The sequence below is a fragment of the Lepisma saccharinum genome, chromosome 29, assembly GCF_977018435.1.
Source record: "Lepisma saccharinum chromosome 29, izLepSacc3.1, whole genome shotgun sequence".
NCBI lineage: Eukaryota > Metazoa > Arthropoda > Insecta > Zygentoma > Lepismatidae > Lepisma > Lepisma saccharinum.
Window position 1 is genome coordinate 48100627 of NC_139257.1, and position 22688 is coordinate 48123314.

The window sequence follows — 22688 nt, forward strand, 5'->3', positions numbered from 1 at the left end:
CACACAACTGCCAACTCGAGTCCTTATTTACCCCTAACTATTCCTGTACAAAATCTATGTTGAAGCTATTGCACTCTATTATTCCATGTATAATAACTCATCACGCCTATGCAATGGATAGAGGATCCGATTATTAATTATTTGAACAAAATTATGACAATGTAAAGTTTAGTTAATTATATGGGGGTTTGGTTATACTGGATTCTGGGCTGTCGCTGGAATGTAGGAGTTGGGGTAGCCGTACGGCCTCTCTGTCTCCTGGGTCGACAAAGAAAAAAACAAGAAACGGTCGACTAAGAAAAACGAAGAGAAAAAAAAATGATGGGCTTGCCAACGAGGAAAGAAAATGCGAAAAATCAATAGCATAATCTACTAATAACAACAAAATAAAGGTGCGCAGTACAATATATAGTGTTGAAATTTTTGTGTTGCACATAGGAATTCTATATGAAAACCCAACAAGTCTTAAGATCTATAAAATAGACGATAATCTTATCTTCACCACCTTTCCGATAATTATAATCATTTGTCAATGCACTTTAGTTATTAATCACATATCTGGACTGCAAGTTTTACTTTGATATTCTTCCTAATATCTAGTATTATAAGTGAAAATTTATTACAGAATTTAGAAGGAACCATAATTTTGCACAAGACTGAGAATCATAAGAATGAAAGAAACTAGTTTCTGAATTGAATCTTTTTTGGGAGTGGAATCACAAGAACCAAATCTAGAAGTGGGAGTGAACTGTTGTCAGTTTTGCAACTTTTTCTCTTGCAGACTAACTGCACGTAAATTCCAGACGATCTGCAAAATTCCCTGTTTTCCAGATGTGTAACAACCCTGGCTATATTTTTCTGTCTAAAAGCAATCTGTGTGTACATAACCAACAGACAAGTTATAAAATATGTGGCTCCAACAAAGACTGAACTTGGGGCTCCTGGTTCTGGAAAGAATATGCTTTTCAATAATAACAATAAAAAAAAACTGCATTAGCCTAGAAATCAGCAACACAACTTTTTTTTTTTTCATAATGAATGCGCAATATATTGGGAATACCCAGAGTAAAAAAATCAACAATTTCTGCTTAGTGTTTAATGTTATATGTACAAATTTAATATAACATAGGGTTTTTAACAACAGGACTCTCCCCTCCAATTTACTCATGTGTGTCAACTACTTTGCATTCTTTAACAGCAATATAATGGAATAACATCTTTAGAAACATAGTTTTTCTCTTTTTTTTATCAAAAGCACAACAAATTACATTGTGATGATTGAGGTACTCATTTCAATTCAAGGCACAATTATAAACGTTAATTTTTTAAGCACTCACTGATCAGACATTTAGTTTTAAACATATATGAACAATGACTGCATGTGAAGTTTGCATGTATAACATGCAGTGCTTGATTTAACATTCGCAAAGAATGGGCAACAATGATTCACTGTTATTTACAGCAATGTATGACCTATAATTAACATTTTCATGTAATTGAACAAATGCATTAAAACAATGAATGTAACAAAAAATCAGAACATAAAAAATTACAAAATCAGTGATTTTGTACTGTCTCATTACATATACACACAGATATAAAACACACATAAAATATCAAATCCTGACGCTAATATAACAATTTCTTGCTAAAAAATAGTCAATACAAAAATTTCTCTGACTTGTACTAATGATAACGATTAATATTCTATCAATCAATTGTTTTTAGATTGCTTGAAACTAAAAAAAAAGTAAGGAAGGTATGAATGCACACCAATTTAGTATAATGGTGACTTATTGTATAAGCTGCAATTTTATCTACGAACAAAATTTTGAAACACTATTATGAGAATCACCTGTCCACATAATCACAAAATTGATGGTCACTTGCATAATTCTTTGCCTAATATAAACAAGTTACTTAAACTGGTCTGAATTTTTCAGTCACATAAATTAGGATTTTTTTTTTGTTCTCATTCATTTGTCATCCAACATTAAAGCCGTGCAGTTAATAAAAAAATATTATTTTATTACAAACAAGCGTTACTCAAGCAGGCAATCTTTCTGCTTCATTTTGGAGAAACTTTTTAAAAGTACGGCTGAGGTGACACCATGGATATGAACATAATCAGAATCTTCAGGGTTACACAAAATAACATGACACTTTCAGTATATACACAAAACTCACAATTTAAACCATGTGCCAATGTCTAAATATCTTTAAGCAAAACTCCTGTAGAATAAAATACTTTTTGTATTAATGGAATACTTATATATTAATATTTTGAGCAGTTTAAACTCTTACAATGTTCAACCATTGGCTTCAGCTCAACCTTATTTAAAACTTCCACTATTTGCTTTATTAATGTGTTTGGCTCTTTTCACATAAAATCCACAAGCATTGTGAAGAAATCTTAAAACCACATATGCTAGAAGGCACCCAACTAGGAAACTTACATTTGTTTTGTTAAGGGGAGATTTAGGCAATGTCAAAGTCTTTCCTAAAAATACCAGAAAAGGCAGGGTTTTCATATAAGAGACTCTTATCTGCTCTGATTTATTTAATCTCAAAATTTGATACTTTTCGTCTTGATAAGAAATCTGAATTTAAGGGAGCCTCTCTTACAAGTCACTATACAATTGTATAAACTAAAATTATACATCCCAACATCTCAAACCATGATAATTTTTGATTGCATTTTGTATTACACAGTTCATATAATTTGTGTAAAGTACAAATTCCTACAAATCTGATAATGCATTACACAATCTGAAAAATACTGACCTAAATGTGTACATTAATTACACAATTAAAAACATCAGTGTATAAAAAAATACTAATTTTAAAAAAAAATACTCATTTTCAGCGTCTGCATAAATTACTTTGCGCAAAAATTTGAAAATTATTTCTAAAAAAAAAAAAAGCAACAGGTGGGTTTACATTACACTACACCACATTCGCTGGCTTTTGGTGTCGTTAAGTTCATTCATGGATCCATAGTCTTGTTGCGACCCACCAGCCTCTTCGTCTCCATTCAGAAGACCAGGCGTTGGTTCATAATCGGCATCTGAGGATATGAGCGAATCTTCTGCATATGGCACTCGTTCGCTTAAGGTTGTTCGTGAGTATGCAGACTTTGTTACAGAAACAGTCTTCCTCTCTGACTGTCTCCTTCTCAAGTTCCTCGCTACCGGTTCCTCCTCCTCCACCTCATCGGCAGAGCTTATGTAAAGGGAAGAATCCGAATCGGAATTTGAAGTGCTCGGGCCAGGAGCACTGTCGGTGTATCTGAATTTCTTGGTGCTTTCATCGCTGGATAATATGGAGTTAATGTTCCGTTTCATTCCGGATACTAGCAACGATGCTGGGGTCTCAGGATGTGATGACTGTTGTTTGCTCTCTGGTGGTCAAAATTGAAACAATTGATCAGTCATGAGTAGGATCATGCATATTTCGTTTTTGACAAAAACATAGTGTTAATTTTTGAAAGGTGTTAGGTGCATTTTGCTCCCCATGTTTTGCCACGAAATGATGCAAAATCAACTCTCAAACATGAAATTTTGGGTTTATTTACCAACGCGACACCTTCTGAGGTCTGAAATATCCTGAGTGTGAATAAAATCACAGAAAATGGACTCATTCTGTTCAAAATATTTGAGAAACAAAAATGGACTCCTTTACACAGAAATAAAGTTAATACTCTGATAACTATATAAATGTGCTATTAAAAGTGAAATATTAATTTTGTGTAATAAGTGTAGTTTTTAAATCAAATTTAGAGTTTTATGTGCCATTTTAACAGATATGCCATATTTATATACCACTTTTGATACCAAAATATGCACAGTTTTTGTACAGATATCTTGATCTTTCATTTACCATAAACATGTAGCTCTAGTGACGAGAAACAGTAACTTACATTTGGTGTAATGCGTTGTTCTCATCGTCACAACAGGAAATTAGGGGAAAAGTCATCTGAGCAAATGGAAACCAACAGAGCAGGGTTTCACAGACTGTTGCCCAGTAATTTCACCTGACGTGCTTTGTGCCATACTAGCTCAATTCACAGTTACACAATTAAAGAGAACACTTTGCTGTTGCGGAAAACCTTTGTTCTATACAGGGTGATTCTAAAGGTAGGGTACAAACGAAAACCACAGATACCTCCCATGAAATAGAGCCGAAAGTGCCCCTTCCACTTTGCTGAGAGATGCCTCCGTGACGAGCTACACAACGCCGAAAACGTGTGAAAATGAACTTCACACCTCTGTACAGCCAGTACCAGTGAAGATAGAAAGGCGGAACAAAAGAAGTCAAAAGGAACACCAATGTCCCCCATCAGAAAAACTGCAGGCGGCAGCTGCGCAACGCATGCCCATAGGGTTCCACAAAGGAAATAGAAGTATCCCGCAAGACAAGTGAATGGAAAGGATAGTGATCGACAGCGGTAGGGACAAAAGAAGCAATGAAGCATGAAGTAACAATTGCACAGCGGCAAACAAACACCATGGCTGGAGCAGTGCAGTCGAGAAAAGTAGTGCGGAGTTGCAGAACCACGGGAGGATGACGTAGGATGAAGAAACACACCGAGAATGCAAGGAAAGTGGTCCGTGACACTCGACAGGCAACAGACGCGTACATGGTTCAGCCATGGTGTTTGTTTGCCGTTGTGCAATTGTTACTTCATGCTTCATTGCTTCTTTTGTCCCTACCGCTGTCGATCGCTATCCTTTCCATTCACTTGTCTTGCGGGATACTTCTATTTCCTTTGTGGAACCCTATGCGCATGCGTTGCGCAGCTGCCGCCTGGTGTTTTTCGGATGGGCGACTTTGGTGTTCCTTTTGACTTCTTTTGTTCCGCCTTTCTATCTTCACTGGTACTGGCTGTACAGAGGTGTGAAGTTCATTTTCACACGTTTTCGGCGTTGTGTAGGTCGTCACGGAGGCATCTCTCAGCAAAGTGGAAGGGACACTTTCGTCTCTATTTCATGGGAGGTATCTGTGGTTTTCGTTTGTACCCTACCTTTAGAATCACCCTGTATACTTACTCACTCAGGGCTGATCCTAGTGAGGGACAACTCGGGCACTCACCCGATGTTGCATGCACAAATTTAATGCTTATTACAAGCTTAAAAGAAACTGGTGCTTCAGATTGAGCGTATACGATTTGTGATTTTTCAAAGCCTCGTGAATTAATACAAACAAATTTGTTGGTTATAACCACCTACAACAGATTCTGGTCAGATGTATGGAACATTTGCTAGGACATAATATTTAACATACAAATATATTTAATAACCATGTTGTAGCTTAGTTTCATGGACTATGCACTTCATCAGTACTCACTTTTAATCTGGCCATGCAGTACAACTGAACTGAAATCGCAACGAAGTTAACAACGGCACCTATCATTTTCACTATACTGTGAGGAAGGTCAATGTTCGGCAAGCTCAGAAAGGACAACATTAGACTAACAATGGTTTAGCTGTACTGCTAGGTGTCTATTTACTAGGAATACATGTATACCTAAATTCTTACCACTACAGAGCACTGATATAAAATTGACCACTAATGTTACCCAACTGATGTACCGAAACCTCAATTTACACCCACACAACTAAATGCTATTCTACACTGAGTAACCAGATAATTGTTTACAATTGTACATGGAAACATTAGAGTTTTGCCTTTTTCTTGACAAAACCCATATGGCCCTTCCTATTCCCACAAAGTTCAAGTCACTGCGTGCAGGTTATAGTTAAGTTTTTAAGTAATAAAATAAAAGGAAAAATTGAAACTCACCTTCTAAAGCAGACGATCTTCGAAGTTTGTCCGGAACTGGAGTCTTCCTGTAACTCGATACCCGAGGAGTCAGCACGGAATCCAACCGAACAGATTTGTTCATAGGCTTCTTTTCTGAATTATGGAATGTCTCCCTCAGCTGATCCTCAGATTCATTGTTGATAGTTGCTCTTACAGAAGAATCTGTTTCGTCGATCAAGAAATACTCTGTGATTTTATGTGGGCTCAGTGGAACGTTCAAATCGGAACGATCCTTTCGTCTCGTTAACAAACTCTCTCGTGGCGCAATTCCTTGGGATGCTCTTGGAGAAGAGATTCTCTGCTTGGAAAATAAGGTATCTGGTTGTACATTCTTAAAAGCAGTTTCAAGATTGCGCGAGCGTTGTGTGGATAACCTACTCTTGGAAGCCGATCTTGGGCTTGTGCCCGTTGTACTCTTTGGCGTTCTTGAAGCAGATGCTGGGGAAGCTTTGCTGCGTACATTAGTTGATTTAGTTTCAGAAATACTTGGTGAGCTCTTTGGCAAAGAAATCCTGGACAAGGAAACTACCGGTACTGTTGAAAGTGATTTCCTTGATAGTTTCGGAGAAGATTTTTGTTTTGCAACTTTCCCCAGATCCTTTGCAGAAGTGGTTGCCCTGAGTAAGGATCGCCTTTTTGTAACTGCTTTACTAACCGAGGACTTCTTGAAAGTGGCTGGAGAGGAACTTTGGGCTCTCTGAGATTGCGTTTGCGGGCTTCCTTTACTGGAAACAGCCTTGGTCTGTGGCTTGGATTTTTGATTTTGAACAACAGCTGACCTCGTGCGTGTACGCAGCTTACTGGTTGGATTAGGTGATTTAGACGTCTGCTTTTGTACTGGTGACGAAGGTTTAGAAAGGCTTGCTCTAGTGGGTGTTGATTTAGATTTATTTTGTAACTTTTGCTTACTTGGTGACCGAGAACCCTTGCCAGATGGAGAATGTTTCGGTGAAGGGCTCCTTGACTTCACGCGTTTCTTGGCTGACTTCGGTGAAGGGCTCTTTGACTTCACGCGTTTGTTGGTTGACTTCTCCCCCGACACAGATCTGCGCTTGTTTGGAGATTTCTCCTTGGAAAGCTTTGACGGAGATGCATCCTTCGTGGACGAAGGCTTTGTACTCTTTGGGGACTTGTCGGGTGATGATTTCGACGAAGGCACTGGTTTCTGAGTTGAAGATCTTGTCTGCCGCGCAGGAGAACTTTTAGCAGATCTCGGAGATGGATTCCCAGATGCAGCCTTTGGAGTGCTTGATTTGATAGATGCTGAACTCCTGGGAGATTTTAAGTTCTTTGGAGAAATGGGTGACTTGGATGAGATCGTTTTGCTAGATGGTGGTTTTGTATTTTTTGCAGGTGATTTTTTGCTAGCAATTTTATTTGGCGATTCTTTCTTCTGTGCCAAAGGCTTTTTAGTTTGTAGATTTGAAGAAAGGCTTTTGGGTGAATTTACATTTTGCTGAGATGTCTTGACTGAGCTGGGGTATTTGCCACGGGAAGCTCTGGCTGACACATTCCTTTCAAACGTTGTCTTCTTCTTCTGTGACGAACCTGTGTTGTACTGTTTGTACTGCACTGTAGAATTGTAGGAGCTATACTCTTGTCTGTGGTAATTTCTTCCTCTTGAATTCTGCCCAAAACAAAAGGTACTTTAGTACTAACTTGGCAAATAACATTTTACCTTCAACATTTGGTCATTCACATAATTTCATATCATACTTGTTTTAGGCGAGAGAGGGGGGGGGTGAAAGGAGAGGCCCACCCCTTGTTCTATAAGTTATGCAAGTATACTACTAAAAAACTTGCAGTTTGGGTATTTTGCAGGTATTAAAAAATGCCAAATAAATCTGTATATATTGTGGTGCACCATTGGAAATGCAAAATTCTTATGATTCTGTGCCAAAAATAGATGTAGTGATACAATTTTAATATTCAGATTATTTCATATCAGTCTTAAAAACTTAGAAGTTAAACTGGTATAGTTGCAATAAAATATTTCTCTACCATTTATTCTGAAAAAGTATAAATTCCTACAATGAGAAAAACGCCCATATTGGAATGAACAAAAGGATTTGAAATACTATTAACATTCAATGCATAAATTATCTTATTGATAAGCAGTAATAAATTAATCTTCTTGACAGGCTTACGGAGCTACTTACATAACTACACATTTATTGTCCATAATTACGGCCGAACAGATACTGATGCATTAGTATCAGCCGTTGCCAATGGTAATGGTATTAGAAAGTATCAGCTTCTATTTACTTAATGATACCAACTGACATTCTGTGCTTTCACAGCATTTATGGAGTCTTATTATCCTGGAAATTATGCAAAATTTGAAGTTCCTTTGCATTTTGCAACAGGTTTTGTGTGGAAAACTTGATTTTGTGATTATGTAACATGAATTTTAGAATTTTAATGTAATTCTGGAATATTTTAAAGCAGAACTAGGTAAATAGAATGCTTACACACTAAGATTAATCAATATTTTGAACAACTTTTAATTACGCATTAGTTATCAGTATCGGGCCGAATCGCTATGAGTATTGGCATTGATATTGACATTGGCAGCAAATGTGATATTTTCAATAATACTGCTGAGAAGCATTGATTGCTTCAAATGAGAATTTATATGCTAAAAATACAAACTCAAGCATTCCATTGGGAGTATTTGAAATGCAAATTTAGGAAACTACCTTCAATAAAATGTGTTAATGCATATGTTGGAACATTTCCAGGGTCCTATTTGAAATACTTATTTCATAATTACAGTTTTCACAGGAAAAATCAAAATCACTGATTCCCGCAGTAATGCCATGACTTTTCTGAATTGCATTTTATAATGCAATCTTTGTTGCTCTGTGCGAGAGAAGGAAGGGGAGGTAAAAGAATTGATTAATTGATTTTACTTCGTATTTCTGCTACTTTTGGCTAATCGTGAAGATATGATGATAGTGATGAAGGGATACACAAAGAACCCCTGTCCAGACTGGGATTCGAACCTGGGACACCTGGTGTCTGCCACGGTGGCTAGCAACAGTAATAGAAGTTTGGGAGCGACTTGACAATATAGAGAAAGTCTCCAATTTTGTTAATTTCCGGTATACTAACTAATTTTGGCCTCCTAATCACGAATCTGTTGTAAAAAACCAGGGGTCACATCTGGAAATTTGAAAAAAAGTGGATTGAATTTTTTTATATAGGTGTATATGCGTAGTTTTACGAACAAAATGTTATAACTATGCTTGCCTAACCTAACCTTCCATGAATGGTTTGTGGGCCAATGATCACTTTCAATTAGCAATTCCTAGTTTTGTAGCACGTAACCGACGAACAATGTTTCGGAACATGCCATATTTCCTGAAATCAACGGTGAAGCACTGTTACCAAACTTAACCTGTAATTAAAGCCCGCATTCCTCTCCCGCCTGACCTCAATCACTTTCCACGACCAATTTTGAACGTAATTTGTTCTTATATGAAAGATGGTGCCTGTGTTTCCTTATGGAGAATTATTGCGGAAATATCAACGTTATTTTACAACAACATGTAAATGTACAATTTTAACACACGACCTCCAAATCGTAACTCCAGATACGTCACCAGGAGTGCATAAGAAGTGAATTACAGCTTTCTCTATATTGTCAATTCTTCCCGAAGTTTGTGCAGGGGTGCATAAGATGTATAGTAATAAATCACAATACAAATGCATGCAGTTTTTAAAGAAACCTGTCTTATTTGAATAGACCACTCACCGGCCCAGTCCGTCCTCGCCCTCTTCTTCCAAACCCAGCAGAGCCAGGTGCAGGTGAATTATAATATTGTGGAGGTCCATAGAACATTTGTTGGCTCCTGGAAGCAAATCAAAACATACATGCAGTAAAATCAACATATTCATATATACAGTGGAACCCCAATTTTACATTTTCCCCGCATTATACGAGGGTTGGGGCAAAAGTCATTGCAACTATTTTTTTTCTCGTAGATACCAGCCCGGTTAGAAAATGCGACATATACAGATGAAAGGACGAGGGGGGAACTACATGTGGGGACAGTTGAAACACGGGAACATTGTGCCTCACATATTTATTACGATAGTGAACAGGACAATACTGATTTGATCGTGCAAATTTAATTACATACCTGTTCTACAGTTGACAGAACAAAACTGGGGCCAAAGGCCCTCAAAGTAGTCACCTGCCATGTGCACCACATGCTGCCAACGATGTGGGAGACTCAGAATACCATCTGCGTCACCCTTGGCCGCACCATGTGTGAATCGGGTCATCTGTTGTTGCACAGCATTGGCAATGTTGTCTCGTGTAGCAAACCGTCTTCCACGTAGTGGTTCCTTAACCTTGCGACGTGGCGTTCGGGAGAAACGTCCGGACCTTCTGGACAGTGCAATCATCCTGCACGACAACGCTAGACCACATAAAGCAGAGTGTGTACGGCGGCAACTGCAACGCTGGGGATGGGAAGAATTGGAGCACCCGCCGCACTCTCCTGACATTTCGCCCTGTGACTTTCATCTCATACGCAAGGTTAAGGAACCACTACGTGGAAGGCAATTTGCGACACGAGACGACATTGCCAATGCTGTGCAACAACAGATGACCCGATTCACACATGGTGCGGCCAAGGGTGACGCAGATGGTATTCTGAGTCTCCCACATCGTTGGCAGCGTGTGGTGCACATGGCAGGTGACTACTTTGAGGGCCTTTGGCCCCAGTTTTGTTCTGTCAACTGTAGAACAGGTATGTAATTAATTTTGCACGATCAAATCAGTATTGTCCTGTTCACTATCGTAATAAATATGTGAGGCACAATGTTCGCGTGTTTCAACTGTCCCCACATGTAGTTCCCCCCTCGTCCTTTCATCTGTATATGTCGCATTTTCCAACCGGGCTGGTATCTACAAGAAAAAAAATAGTTGCAATGACTTTTGCCCCAACCCACGTACTAACACTCTTCACGGTCGCAACAGAAGGAAATGCTAATAAATTTTCCTGCATTTTAAGTTTTCACATTGGTCCCCTGAAAAATGTAAAATCGGGGGTTCCACGGTAACTGTAACTTAAAATATTATTTATAGTCTTTGTAGCTGATTTTGTAAAATATCAGCTGCCATGTTTATTTATAGCTTAACATGATTAGTATTTTGTACATTATTCTACACAAACTTTTTGCTATTTTTGCCTATAAAATTATTGAATTTTAAATCAAAAGAAATTTTAATGTTTTTATCGTTGACATAATTAAATTTTCTTTCATATGAGCCCTCACCACATCAGTACAGCCAGCAGCCGACGAGAAGATCCCTGAATGAAGGGAGACGGGGCACAGAGGGAAAGGGAGGGTCAGGTTCATTTGCAGAATTTAGGGGTGGTTGGGGAAAAGGAAGTCTTGTTTTCTTCCTGGCAGGTCATTGTCAAGCTGACGAGAAGAGTTCTGGCGGAAGAGCACCTCCCCCACGCGAAAGAGTGGAGTCGCCTGGCAGTACGTCACACCTCTTCTGCCAGCGCTCTTCTCGTCGGCTGCCAGCTGTACATAGCCTATATTTTTGTTACCTTTTTTAGAGCCTAATAAACACCATTCAATGATTACGAGATTAATATCCTTTCAACAAAAGTGAATCTATCTACAAATTCCTTATACATTCTGTAAATTATTTATTTAGTGATTTCGGAAATAAAAAAAACAGTTGGTACTTACATAGAACCAAAGCTAGCAGGCGAGGCTCCATAACCATACATAGCAGGTGGTGTCACTCCATGCTGCCATCCTCCTCTGAAATATGGCTGACTCCGTGAATGAGCAGAACGTGTCCTAGGAGTCTTCCCCATGCTGAAATACGAGTAAAAGAGTGATATACACAATTGTAAAACATAAGTCTCGGTAACGGTTCCGAATGCTTTATGATTTTTCCTAGCACAAAGACTATTATCGTAGAATTTTGAAAACCATTGTCACACGAAATTTGAACCTTCCTTAAAGTAATGAGCACTGTTTGTACTCGGAAAAAATTATTTATGTTGAAAAAAAAAAAAAAAAAAACTTGAAAATTACCTTACGCACTTCTAATGGATAAGATATTTTCAGTCGACACGTGACAATAAATATCGTAGAAGCATGGGAATGAATGTAGAAGTACATCGGAACCTCAGTAGAATGCATTTACGGACTTTATTTCAATGCTAAGGGAACCAAACCTAACCACGAAAGCATATATTGAACAAAACCTTAAGAAATTGCTAAAACTCCGCAGTATGTGTTAACAGACGTACATCGAAATTGAACCATGTAAAAATGGTAACAGTTTCATACATCGGAGACACATTTCTTCAATTTTACACAAGAAACTACTTACGGAAAAGAATTTTTCCAAGGTTTACAACATTCGTTGAGGTATTTTCTTTCATCGTGGAATATATTTGACCGGGAAATCATGTATTTTTGAAGAGAAATATCTCACCGATGGACAATTGCCGTTGCTTTCATTTGCTTGCCCTACGACAACCGGATGCTGCGAACGTTTGATGACGTAAGCCCCTGTCAGTGTTTCAACCCCCCCTTTTTTATTATGCTTGCCTAACGTAACCAAACCTAACCTTATCGGAAATGGTTTGTAGGGCTATCCGTGAATGTTTTCTGGGGCTATCGGTCAGTTACCGTGCATAATGGTTCGTGGGGCTATCCGTCAGCTACCAGTGTATAATGTATAATTTTCACCGATGACGAACACAACCGTAGGTATTTTCCGGTGAAGGGTACTACTTTACTATACCTGAGACACCTGGGAATCATTTCTTTCGCACTTTTTTGCATTGCTAACGTACTATTCTGCATTCCGGATCACTTATTTAGGTGAAATAATTGAATTTGTTAGGAAAGTAATGTATATATTTTACATTTACGAGTACTTACTGTTCTTGTTTATTTTCACACACAACATGGCGATAGCTTACCGTTGATCGTTCCTTGAGCCAGAAAAACCATTGACGTTAGCCCAAAAATTAACGATAGCCCCACAAACCATCACGGGGACGAGGTATGCCTACTAGGTTAGGTTAGGCCTGTTAGGTTTGGTTCCATTAGCACTCCTTTCGTTCAATTTAGCATATACGGACAATACGAGAGCGTATTATGCTCTCATGCAGGAAGCAAATGGCGGCAGCAGCAATAGCGCGTCGAAAATAGATTTTCGTACAAAACCACATGCATTCGCATTAAAATGAATCAAAATTACATTCCCGAACATCAACAATGCTACAGAAAATGATTTGCGTGAGTACTTTCTCCTGTAAATTTGAAGAAATCTGTCTCAGGTATAGTAAAGTGTTACCCGGTGAAGAAGGTTGAAACACTGCATACCCAGAACGTGAGTCAAGATGTGCCCACCATAATGTGTGTTACGGAGGCGAAGAAAGGAATAAAAAAAGCACTCAGAACGTGAAAAATTGAGTTTCTTTTTGTGTAAAAAGCATATGGCACCTTGAACTATCTTCCGCAATACACAATTGGTAAGTACGAACCATGCGAAACCCAAAATATCCGGTTTTAATGTGTCTCCGATCTATGAAACTGTTACCGAAAAATTTACAAGTCCAAACCTAATGACGTAAAATGATAGCTCCTCTTGTGGAATAACGTGTTGAGTGCTACATTCACTTTCGCGAAACCTTCGAGCTGTTCTCGTTCATGGTAACACGCTAAGGTAACAGATTTACTTTATTTCACAATAACGCATCTCCGTGCGGTAGAAAACAAACAACAAAAAATAATTTCAAATAACCTCGTGGTCTTGAGCTTGTTTTAAAACCTCGCAGTTTCCAAAATTCAGACACTGTTCATCCTGTACAAATTGCACAGCTATGGATACACTGTTGGAATAGGTAACATCAACTTTACATAGCAACGAATTTCTCTGACATACTATTAATTTCGAATATAACCCTATCCTTTTTTATACAGTTTACTGTACAGTATGTATGTTTTGTTAACACTTACCTTTCCCTGAAGATTACTGTCAAGTGTCAACTTTTGTAAACTATTTTCAGTATAATCATAGAATTAATTCTGTAGCAGGCATTCTTTCTACTTCCTCTTCTTTTTTGTTTGGTTTTCTCAGTTATGCGGGGAAAGTAGTTCCATTCCAATCATGGCGTCTATTGGAAGAAACCAATAATGTGAAGGATCAGAATTTGAACTGTGAATTCAAAAATAGAATTCGTGCGCCAAATTGTTTACAATTGTAGTATTTTAATATTTGTGATAGTTGTCACATGGAAATATAAAAAATAACGTTTTTAATAAACATATGAAAAATATTTGTAATTACTGACCATTATCATCTATATTTACAAGAGCCAGTGGGAATTTGAAATGGCGTAAGACTACATTGCAATGACGCGGTTAGTGGTTAAAGTGAGAAGCTAAGCAGTAAGCATTAATACGAGGTAAGTTTGATCCCATGTAAATTTATTAATTGTATCACGAAAAAAATACTGTTATAACTGAAACGCCTATTGGTACATAGACACATGATATATATTTTCTTTTTGGGTGCAAATCTTGCTTTTAGTAGCATTACACTATGTTTTAAGAGTTTACTAATTAAATTGTGAGCTAGAGCGGGAACTTGTCGTTTGTAGAAAGGTAGTAAATTCGGTTGATATCTTTATTGTATGATAATTCATAATGTTTTAAATACAATTTGAATTTGTAAAATGTGTCTTAAATTGCGTATGATGACACAAATTAAAATTATAATTGTTTTGGTTTAAAAGTAATCGTATTTTGCGTTTGTAGCAAAAAAATCGAGTAGTTGTTTGACGCTTTTCTGGGATTCTAAATTTGTATTTTCTAATGTGTTTACGAAATTAAGCTTTGAATTATGCACAACATTTAAATTACATTTGTTGTTCAAAGCGGTTGGTAGTTTTTAGTGTTTTGTTGACCAATGCATGTTTCACGATACCGTGCATTTCCTGTGTTTTCAAATCTCGGCGCGTAGGGTTTCGTTGGTGTTTCAGAGCCTACGTTGTGTTACTGTCGCGTATTTTCAATGGAAGTTCGCGCATTAAATATAGAAACTAATATTCAGATTGTGTAAGTATGTACATTTTTAAATTATAAAAACCATGCTGTTCATAAGTGTTTGGAATATATGGTTTAGCGACGTACGTTCTTCTTGAATTTGCCACACTATATTTTCAGGATGGTTAGTTTTTAAGAAAAATATAGGTATTTTTCTTACTGTTAATAGGAATAGGGTATTTAGGAAAGATTTCAGGAAAACTCTTTATATTGTTAAATTGGAAATCCTTACATTTTACATGATATTTTGACATTTTATCCTACGATGAAAGGTCTTTTCTCACTTAACCAGTGTTCAGACCCTTCCGGTCTTCCGGACAAATTTTCAAATCTCCCAAAATGATTTGGTATTATTATATTTTAATTTTCTTTTGGTACGGATTTGCCGAGTGAACAAACTTGACATCAGGAATTTAGAAAAATTATAAATTTTTGAGAAAATCTTCTAATTGATGTAATGAATCGCCATGATCTGATAAATTTTATGTTTGGTGCTATTAGTTTATGGCCACGACTATTTTGATCCGGTGGGGAGAATAACAGAAAGTGCTGAAGACCACAAATCACATGGTCATGTATTGGAAGCATTTACAGAAGAATTTTTAATGCTAATAACCCTTAACCTGACCCGCCTAACCTAACAACAAAATTATTTGGGAATGCAATGCACGTTCATACTATGTCAAGTGACATATTAGCAGTGGCAGTCCATGTCAGAACACCTTGTGGTATTTTTCCAACCTCATATTGTGCAGGGAGAAAAAGTACTTGTCACCCACAAGTAAATAAATGCAAACTGACATAAGCTTGATTAAGTTTTTTCAGTTTGGTCCCCTGAAGAACTTAAATCGAGATTCCACTGTATATATTTTCTGTCTTTCTGATCCATTTCAAATTTGTATATCATGCATCAAGTTGAGCTTAAATTTACAGTTTCTGCGGTAGACAAAAAAATAAATATTGATAACTACACCAGGCACAAATACCAAGTTGGATTTCTTTAGTAATATTAAAAAAAACACTATGAAAGTGAAATGGGTATTTCCCCATGATTGTCACTTTGTAACAATGTTTTGCGACGCCAAGAAATGTGGCACTGTTCTGTTGTATATTTTTTTGTTATAATTATTTATTAGTTTTTATAATTATTTTGTAGGGATTGGTATCCGTGTTCTTCAGGGGGAGGTGTACAGGCATTCAGGGAACATCGTAAGCGATATCTTTGTTGGCAATTGTGGAAGAAGCCAATAGAGGTAAATAGCCCTTTGCATACTCTGTGTCCTTTGTTTCAATGAAGTCTTGAATGATAAAATACATATATAAAATTTGGTGGAGGATACACAGAAGGGAAATCAGTGTATTGCTGTGGTACTTAGTGAAATTGTTGTCATTGAGGCAGGTTTGGCTATGTACCCAGTGCATATGCAGGCACATAGTGTTGAAATTTCATTGAACCAATTTCTGTTATGGTATAGTACGTTAAGTTTTCTTGCTTTACTGTTTCTACACTTTTTCATTTTGCATCAGATTAAAGAATCTAAATCCTTTAATGCAACATATAGGAATTAGACAGAATTTAGATTATACAGCAGTGGCACTCCACTTTTTTTATTTGTTGACTAGTGTATTAGCCTTTTTTCTATTACATCGTATGTGCATGTTACGACATAAGTTGGTGATATATTCCAATTGTATATGTTTGCTAGTTGTAGGCCTATGTAATTTGATTTTGAATTTTTGTTGGGTTATGCAAATAGTTTAAAAATTTGAGGAACTCTCAGAGTTAAATCTCAACAACTAATCAATTCCTGAAATGATGATAATTGTGTGAAAAGGTAAGGCATATATTTTTAGGGAGTGAGTTATTTTCCTGCATCAATGCGTATCTTGTATGTGTGTATTCCAAGTGTCCAATGCATTACTAATTAAGACAGTGTTGCAATCTTTTAAAATATTAGTTGCAAATTTCTTGGTGAGCAAAGGCTTAAAAGCTTGGCCAAGATGAGAACTGCTGTGGTGGTGTTGACCATGTAATCCTGTGTACCATTCTTCAACACCTCATCATACCTTAATTCAATTCCAAGCGTTTGTATCATACTGACGAGGCAAACCATACAGCAAATGTACCATATTTACACATGTATAATACCCACCCTGCTTTTTGTTGTGGAAGAAGGACAAATAATTATCTCGTATACAGGGTTACCTCAAACTCGACGTATTCCTTTAAAGGCATTATAGTTCAGCGAATTTGCAACAAATTTAATCCTAAAGTGCCTTATACCAAGGGGGTCCATTTTCGAGATGTTCCACATTTATTGATTTTGTTGACAACTCCCGATTTCCAGGTTCAAAATTAAAGTAAGAAAAAGCGGTGATCGAATTCAGCTTGTTTTAATCTGTATGTCATGCCAACACGTTGACAAAGTTTTATGAACAGTAAAACAATCAAAAACATTTTCAAAGAGCAGGTCAAAACTTACTCGATGTTTAAATTTTTAATGAAGTTGCTTACCAAAAGAAAAGCAAATATCAATAAGCATACAAACTACTAGAAAAACTTCCTTGTTTTATCAGATCTCCGACGACATATAATGTTCACAAAAAATTGAAAAAATCTGGGAAAAAAAGTTCAATAAGAACGGGACAGGTTGAGCGGGACTATGAGGTGGAAATTGAAAGAACAAATAAATGAAAGAAAATTTGTTGTTTGGATTTAGTTCACAAGTCTTTCCCAAATTTTCTCCTCTATGTTGAATTCATGCCCGAACCAGATTCCTTACTTCTGTTTTAGTTACTCTTGAAGTGATAGAGCATCACATTTCTTCAGTCGCATCGACGATTCTTTGAGATTTTCCATGGAAAGCACTGGTGTTGCGTAAACTAAGGGCTTCATGTGCCCCCACACATAAAAATCGACAGGAAACAAGTCGGGACACCTTGCAGGCCACAGGATTGGCCCTACTCTGACTATCCAACTCCTTGGAAAAGTTTTGTCCAGTAGCTGTACTATCATGCCTTCAAAATAATACATCTAGTTTGAGATAAGCCTGTATAATGCACAGCACACTTCAGGTTCAAGAAATGGCATTCTTAGTTGTAGGTAAGAGTGAATGACATCATACCTATTCAATGAGTCACCAACTCACGCTTCCTCCCTCTACTGTGTTTAACATTCCGAAGTTTTCACTTCTGTAAGGACCTTGTTTATTCTGTAGTACAAGAAAGGAGATGGGTTTGCAACACTGGATGTTATTTTGTACTATATCTAACTCAACAAATACTACTGATACACACGTGACGGGAGTTCCATGCTTGAATTCTGCCAGAACAGTGCCACATTTCTTGGCGTCTCAAAACATTGTTACAAAGTGACAATCATGGGGAAATGACCATTTCACTTTTATAGTGTTTTTTTTTTTAAATATTACTAAAGAAATCCAACTTGGTATTTGTGCCTGTTGATATATGCAGTGACATAGTGAAAACATATGAGTTTCATGTTGGCTGTCTGAATTATTCCTTGCATAATACGCACCCCAGTTTTGATAGTGAAGATTTTGGAGAAAGAAAAGTGTTCATTTTACATGAGTAAATACGGTATTTAATTTTGTTGAAGCAAGGGAGAGAAATTTATAAGTATGGCAACATGGGGCACAAATGAGGGGAGACAGCAAATGACTCTCCACTTTTAAGTTATAAGTAGTGGAAACAATTAGTAATGCCCAATTAACATTGCATGCTAAAGAGAAACCATTGTTGCTAGCATTCATAGAAAATGCATTGTGTGTGTGTTATGTATTGTGAAAAGCTGTGTTGAATGTATTGTATAGGTATTGGTTATTTATGTAGATTTTAGTTGAAACAGGGCCAGGAAATTGCATGTTTCCTAAGGAATGAGCAGGAAGTTCTTGCTAGTGACTGGGTGTGTGCAGGCATGTGAATGGGTTGCAGGTGGTAAAATGGTCGGTACTTGTTTACTATCTTTCGGACACATTTATTTATTTTTACAGAAGAAACTACTTACCGTAATAAGTTCCTGTAGCATTATCGAACATCGGGAAGGTGTTTTGTGTGATGTGGGAATGTTTCATAGCTGAAATTCATGTTGTTTGTTGTAAATTAATTCTGCGACGGAGAAAAGCTAGCCCCACGAACCATTGGCGCATGGATAGGTTAGTTCTGTTAGGTTAGGAAACATAGTTAAAATTTGGTGTCATGTTAGTATCAGGATCTAGAAATTGGAAATAATTGCGAACCATTGGCACGTGGTTAGGTTAGTTCTGTTAGGTTAGGAAACAGTTTAAATTTGGTGTCGTGTTAGTATCAGGATCTAGAAATTGGAAATAATTGCGAACCATTGGCACGTGGTTAGGTTAGTTCTGTTAGGTTAGGAAACAGTTTAAATTTGGTGTCGTGTTAGTATCAGGATCTAGAAATTGGAAATAATTGCGAACCATTGGCGCGTGGTTAGGTTAGTTCGTCTCAGGCAAGATAAAAGGCCTATCAGAAAGACTTACTGGTAATGTGAAAAATTGCAATTAATTTCATCAAAACAACGTTGATACACCTTCAGGAATGTTCCGCGAAGCAGATACATAAGTACGAATGAAAAAATTAGAGGTGTCCGAAGGATAGTAAATTTTTACCAAATGGTGATTCCCATGTCAGTTCAAGCAGACCATGGTCCCCATGACTTCGGATTTTCATGAAACTTGGTACATTTACTCCACTGTGAGCTGAACTAAAGTGCCTTATATACGATCATATTAATCACGGACAAGGTCATTGAATTGAACACAATTGAAAGTCATTGAACAGGATTTCTCTTGGAGATCTTGAATGGTCTGAAATTGCTCATGTAGACGATCAAAGAAAAATTAGAACAAGTTCACATTTGACCAAAATGTGGCAGGGTGTGTGGAATGTAAAGAAAGACGTAGGACATATTAGAAACACTGAAGAAGTGATATGTTGATGTATTGTCTGGAGTCCACATTAGATGGAAGCATGTTGAACATTTCTGCTAGCATAAATGCTTAGTAAAAAAAAAAATAAAAGTAAGCAGGTAGTACTTTACACGCAAGCATTTCATGGAACATTTTGGTTAGCTTTTGCGATTACAATGTATAATATATACAGCACGAAAGGCGCATCGAGTTACACCATCCATGGTGAGTGCACGATGTTTACAATTGAAAAAACTAACATATTCTTCCATACATGTACATTAAACGCTATAAATTTATGTATTTAAGCAGCACCATTCTTTTACAATAGTTACCGTCTTTTAGAAATGTGAAGTGATACATTGTTTACATCTCACGTGGCTGCCATTACATCTGCATTCGTGACCTAGAGGTCAGTTTCCGATAATCAATTTCAATAGCATGTGCTCTGATGGTCGACAGTCAGGCTTGGGTGGTGTTATTTAGAACTTTTCCTAATTAGAAATTCTAACCTTGCATCCAATGAGAAAATGATGTGGTCTCTGGCATCATTTTCTTTTAACCTTTTGAGTCCCAAGGCCATTTTCAGATGTAAGCCTCTCGGTCCCGAGCCGATTTTGAGCAAAATGCAGAGTTTCAATTAAATGAGTGTAGATCGGAGACTAATTGCCCTAGAGAGATGAGTGATATACCGTTGTACGTGGAATGAACCAGAGATTCAGACGATATATAATTTATGCACATTTGGCGTACATATGGAGGGCGAAGGGGGGAAATCCCCTGAAAATACTTTTTTTTTTAAGAAATGGGGTTTCTCCCCCTGCCCCCCCCAAAAAAAAAGGATATGAAAAGTTCAAAATGCACATAGAAATTATCGCTGGCATGTATGAAACAGAAAAATATTTGCATCTCTCGTATGACCAATGTAACTTGAGTTGTACCCCCAAAAGGAATGGTGGGCATGCCACTGATTGAAGCTTCTAAATGCAGCGGTACCTTGAAATGACTATAGCTCAGAAACTAAATGCCCTAGAGATATGAAAGATATACCGTTGTACGCAGAATGAATCACAGATTCAGACGATATATAATTTATGCATATGGAGGGGGAAGGGAGAGATAAAAAATATTTTAAAAAATTGTCACTTCACCCAAAAAATGTCCTTGCACTTGGGCACAAAACGACACCTACGCACAACATTCACGGACGAAAAGCTAGAACGCAGTGAAAAATGAATGCGGATTCTTGCAATTGCTTGACATTCTATTTTTAGACAATGCAGGGTAACCTATGTTCAACCTTGTGGAACACTTGTGCTCACAAACAAAGGTTTCCTTCAGTGCGCTTCGAAATTCCATTCTCACAATGCAGATTCAACAACCAGTCTTCCCCCATCCCCTGCTTGCGCCCTCACGGAAAACTTTCATTTTGACATCGGATACGGATAAACAAGCTTCTTTCGAATGCATTAACAGGAGGGAGTGAAAAGCATTGCTTTAGAACAACAAATTTGACCTTGAAAAGAGACTAAAAGAAAAGTCCCTTTTCCCGCTTTTCCCCCTCCAGTTTCATGAAGACAAAAAAAATGCAAAAAAAAAACATTTCTGTTAAATACATGTGTTAGGAACAATATATATAAAAAAATCTAAATTCTAGCCAAAAATAGAAAAGTTATAACGTAAAAACTACTACCTTGACACACGGTATCTCGATCGAGATACTTGGGACCCAAAAGGTTAAGTGTTCAATTCAAGGACTCGTTTGTAATTAATTTGATTGTGTACAAGGTGCTTAACAAATAAAATTCTGTCTTCCTTGTGATTTCTTTAATCTGTTTGAAATTTCCTAAAAATGTTAACCAACCGACAAAGATTTCTGAAAAAATATGACGTCATTTTCATATTTTGGTAAGTTAAAAAAAATCTTATTTTGTCTTATTTGGCCGAAAACAAGGTTTACTAAAATTTGAAATGTAAGGGAAAGGTGCATTACCAGCACAAGTGTTTTTAAAATGAACTTAAATATATGATCTAACTTATCCAGAAATTAAATTAATGGGTTTCTTAGTTCACCTGGAAATGGAAGACAAGGGTAATTGCTGAAAGTTTGTGCGTCTATAAAAATTAAATCAGACATATTAGGGATAAAGGGAATTATGTTTCTCACCACCATGGAGAGATAAAATGTGCCAAACTTCATAGAAATCTGAAATTTTGGGTTCCAGAGCTTTTTTTTTAGTATTTGAACTGACATGGTATGACCCAAAACACATATGCTTGAGAATTAAAGAGAGCTTCTGTCTTTCCAACTCTTTATATTATTGCCTGTTTTCATTGATATAAAACTAACCAAAATATTGTTAACTAACCTGCATATGATAACAGAATGCAGTTCTAAGATGGAACGTTATTTGTACTGTTGATGATTGTGTTGTGTGAAAATTGGATAATATATATTTGGGTCTTCCTTATTAGTTTTGTTCTGAAAAAAAAGTACATGGCTGTCAATTGAACCTGTTTAAAGCTTCTTTTTCCTTAAGTGAAATATAAAACTTGGTTTTGAAGTTTACAAGTGTGGTTAATTATGGTGATCAATAAGTTTAATATATCTGCTTTCAGTTCTGCTGCTTACTATCCCCTCATCCATTCACTCAATTTGGTTTCCAATATTTATTGCCTGGTATGGTAACGTGCGTTTGATTCAAACTGGTGATGGTGATTAGGGGTTTCAGTGTATGTGTTATTTTGTAGATTGCTTTTAATCTCAGATGGATCATCCTATTCACTTTTTATGTATTTTTTTAAAAAAATATT

The 22688-nt window shown here is 37.0% G+C and overlaps 2 protein-coding genes across 7 annotated transcripts in view; one reads left to right on the forward strand and one right to left on the reverse strand.

Annotated features, from left to right (window-relative positions):
* Positions 1–1068: 1068 nt before the first annotated feature.
* On the reverse strand, positions 1069–13950 carry LOC145981259 (uncharacterized). 2 transcript variants are annotated; one of them, XM_083114411.1, is made up of 5 exons: positions 13837–13950; positions 11542–11673; positions 9581–9677; positions 5803–7450; positions 1069–3400 (listed from the first exon to the last, which is right to left on the reverse strand). In XM_083114411.1, the coding sequence occupies exons 2-5, from the start codon at positions 11670–11672 to the stop codon at positions 2937–2939; spliced, it is 2340 nt and encodes a 779-aa protein (XP_082970537.1). In that variant the 5' UTR covers position 11673; positions 13837–13950; the 3' UTR covers positions 1069–2936. The 2 variants fall into 2 exon arrangements, with proteins under 2 accessions (XP_082970537.1, XP_082970538.1); XM_083114412.1 differs by lacking the exon at positions 13837–13950 and adding an exon at positions 13622–13691.
* Positions 13951–14054: 104 nt separating this feature from the next.
* Positions 14055–22688, forward strand: part of LOC145981563 (uncharacterized) — a 68948-nt gene continuing 60314 nt past the window's right edge. For 2 of the 5 annotated variants that reach the window (XM_083114904.1, XM_083114905.1), the window contains exons 1-2: positions 14858–14937; positions 16082–16178. In XM_083114904.1, the coding sequence (XP_082971030.1) occupies positions 14894–14937; positions 16082–16178 (141 nt within the window). In that variant the 5' untranslated portion in view covers positions 14858–14893. Of the gene's footprint in view, positions 14286–14465; positions 14485–14857; positions 14938–16081; positions 16179–22688 lie in introns of those variants that run through there. The other 3 variants (XM_083114906.1, XM_083114907.1, XM_083114908.1) reach the window with 3 other exon arrangements.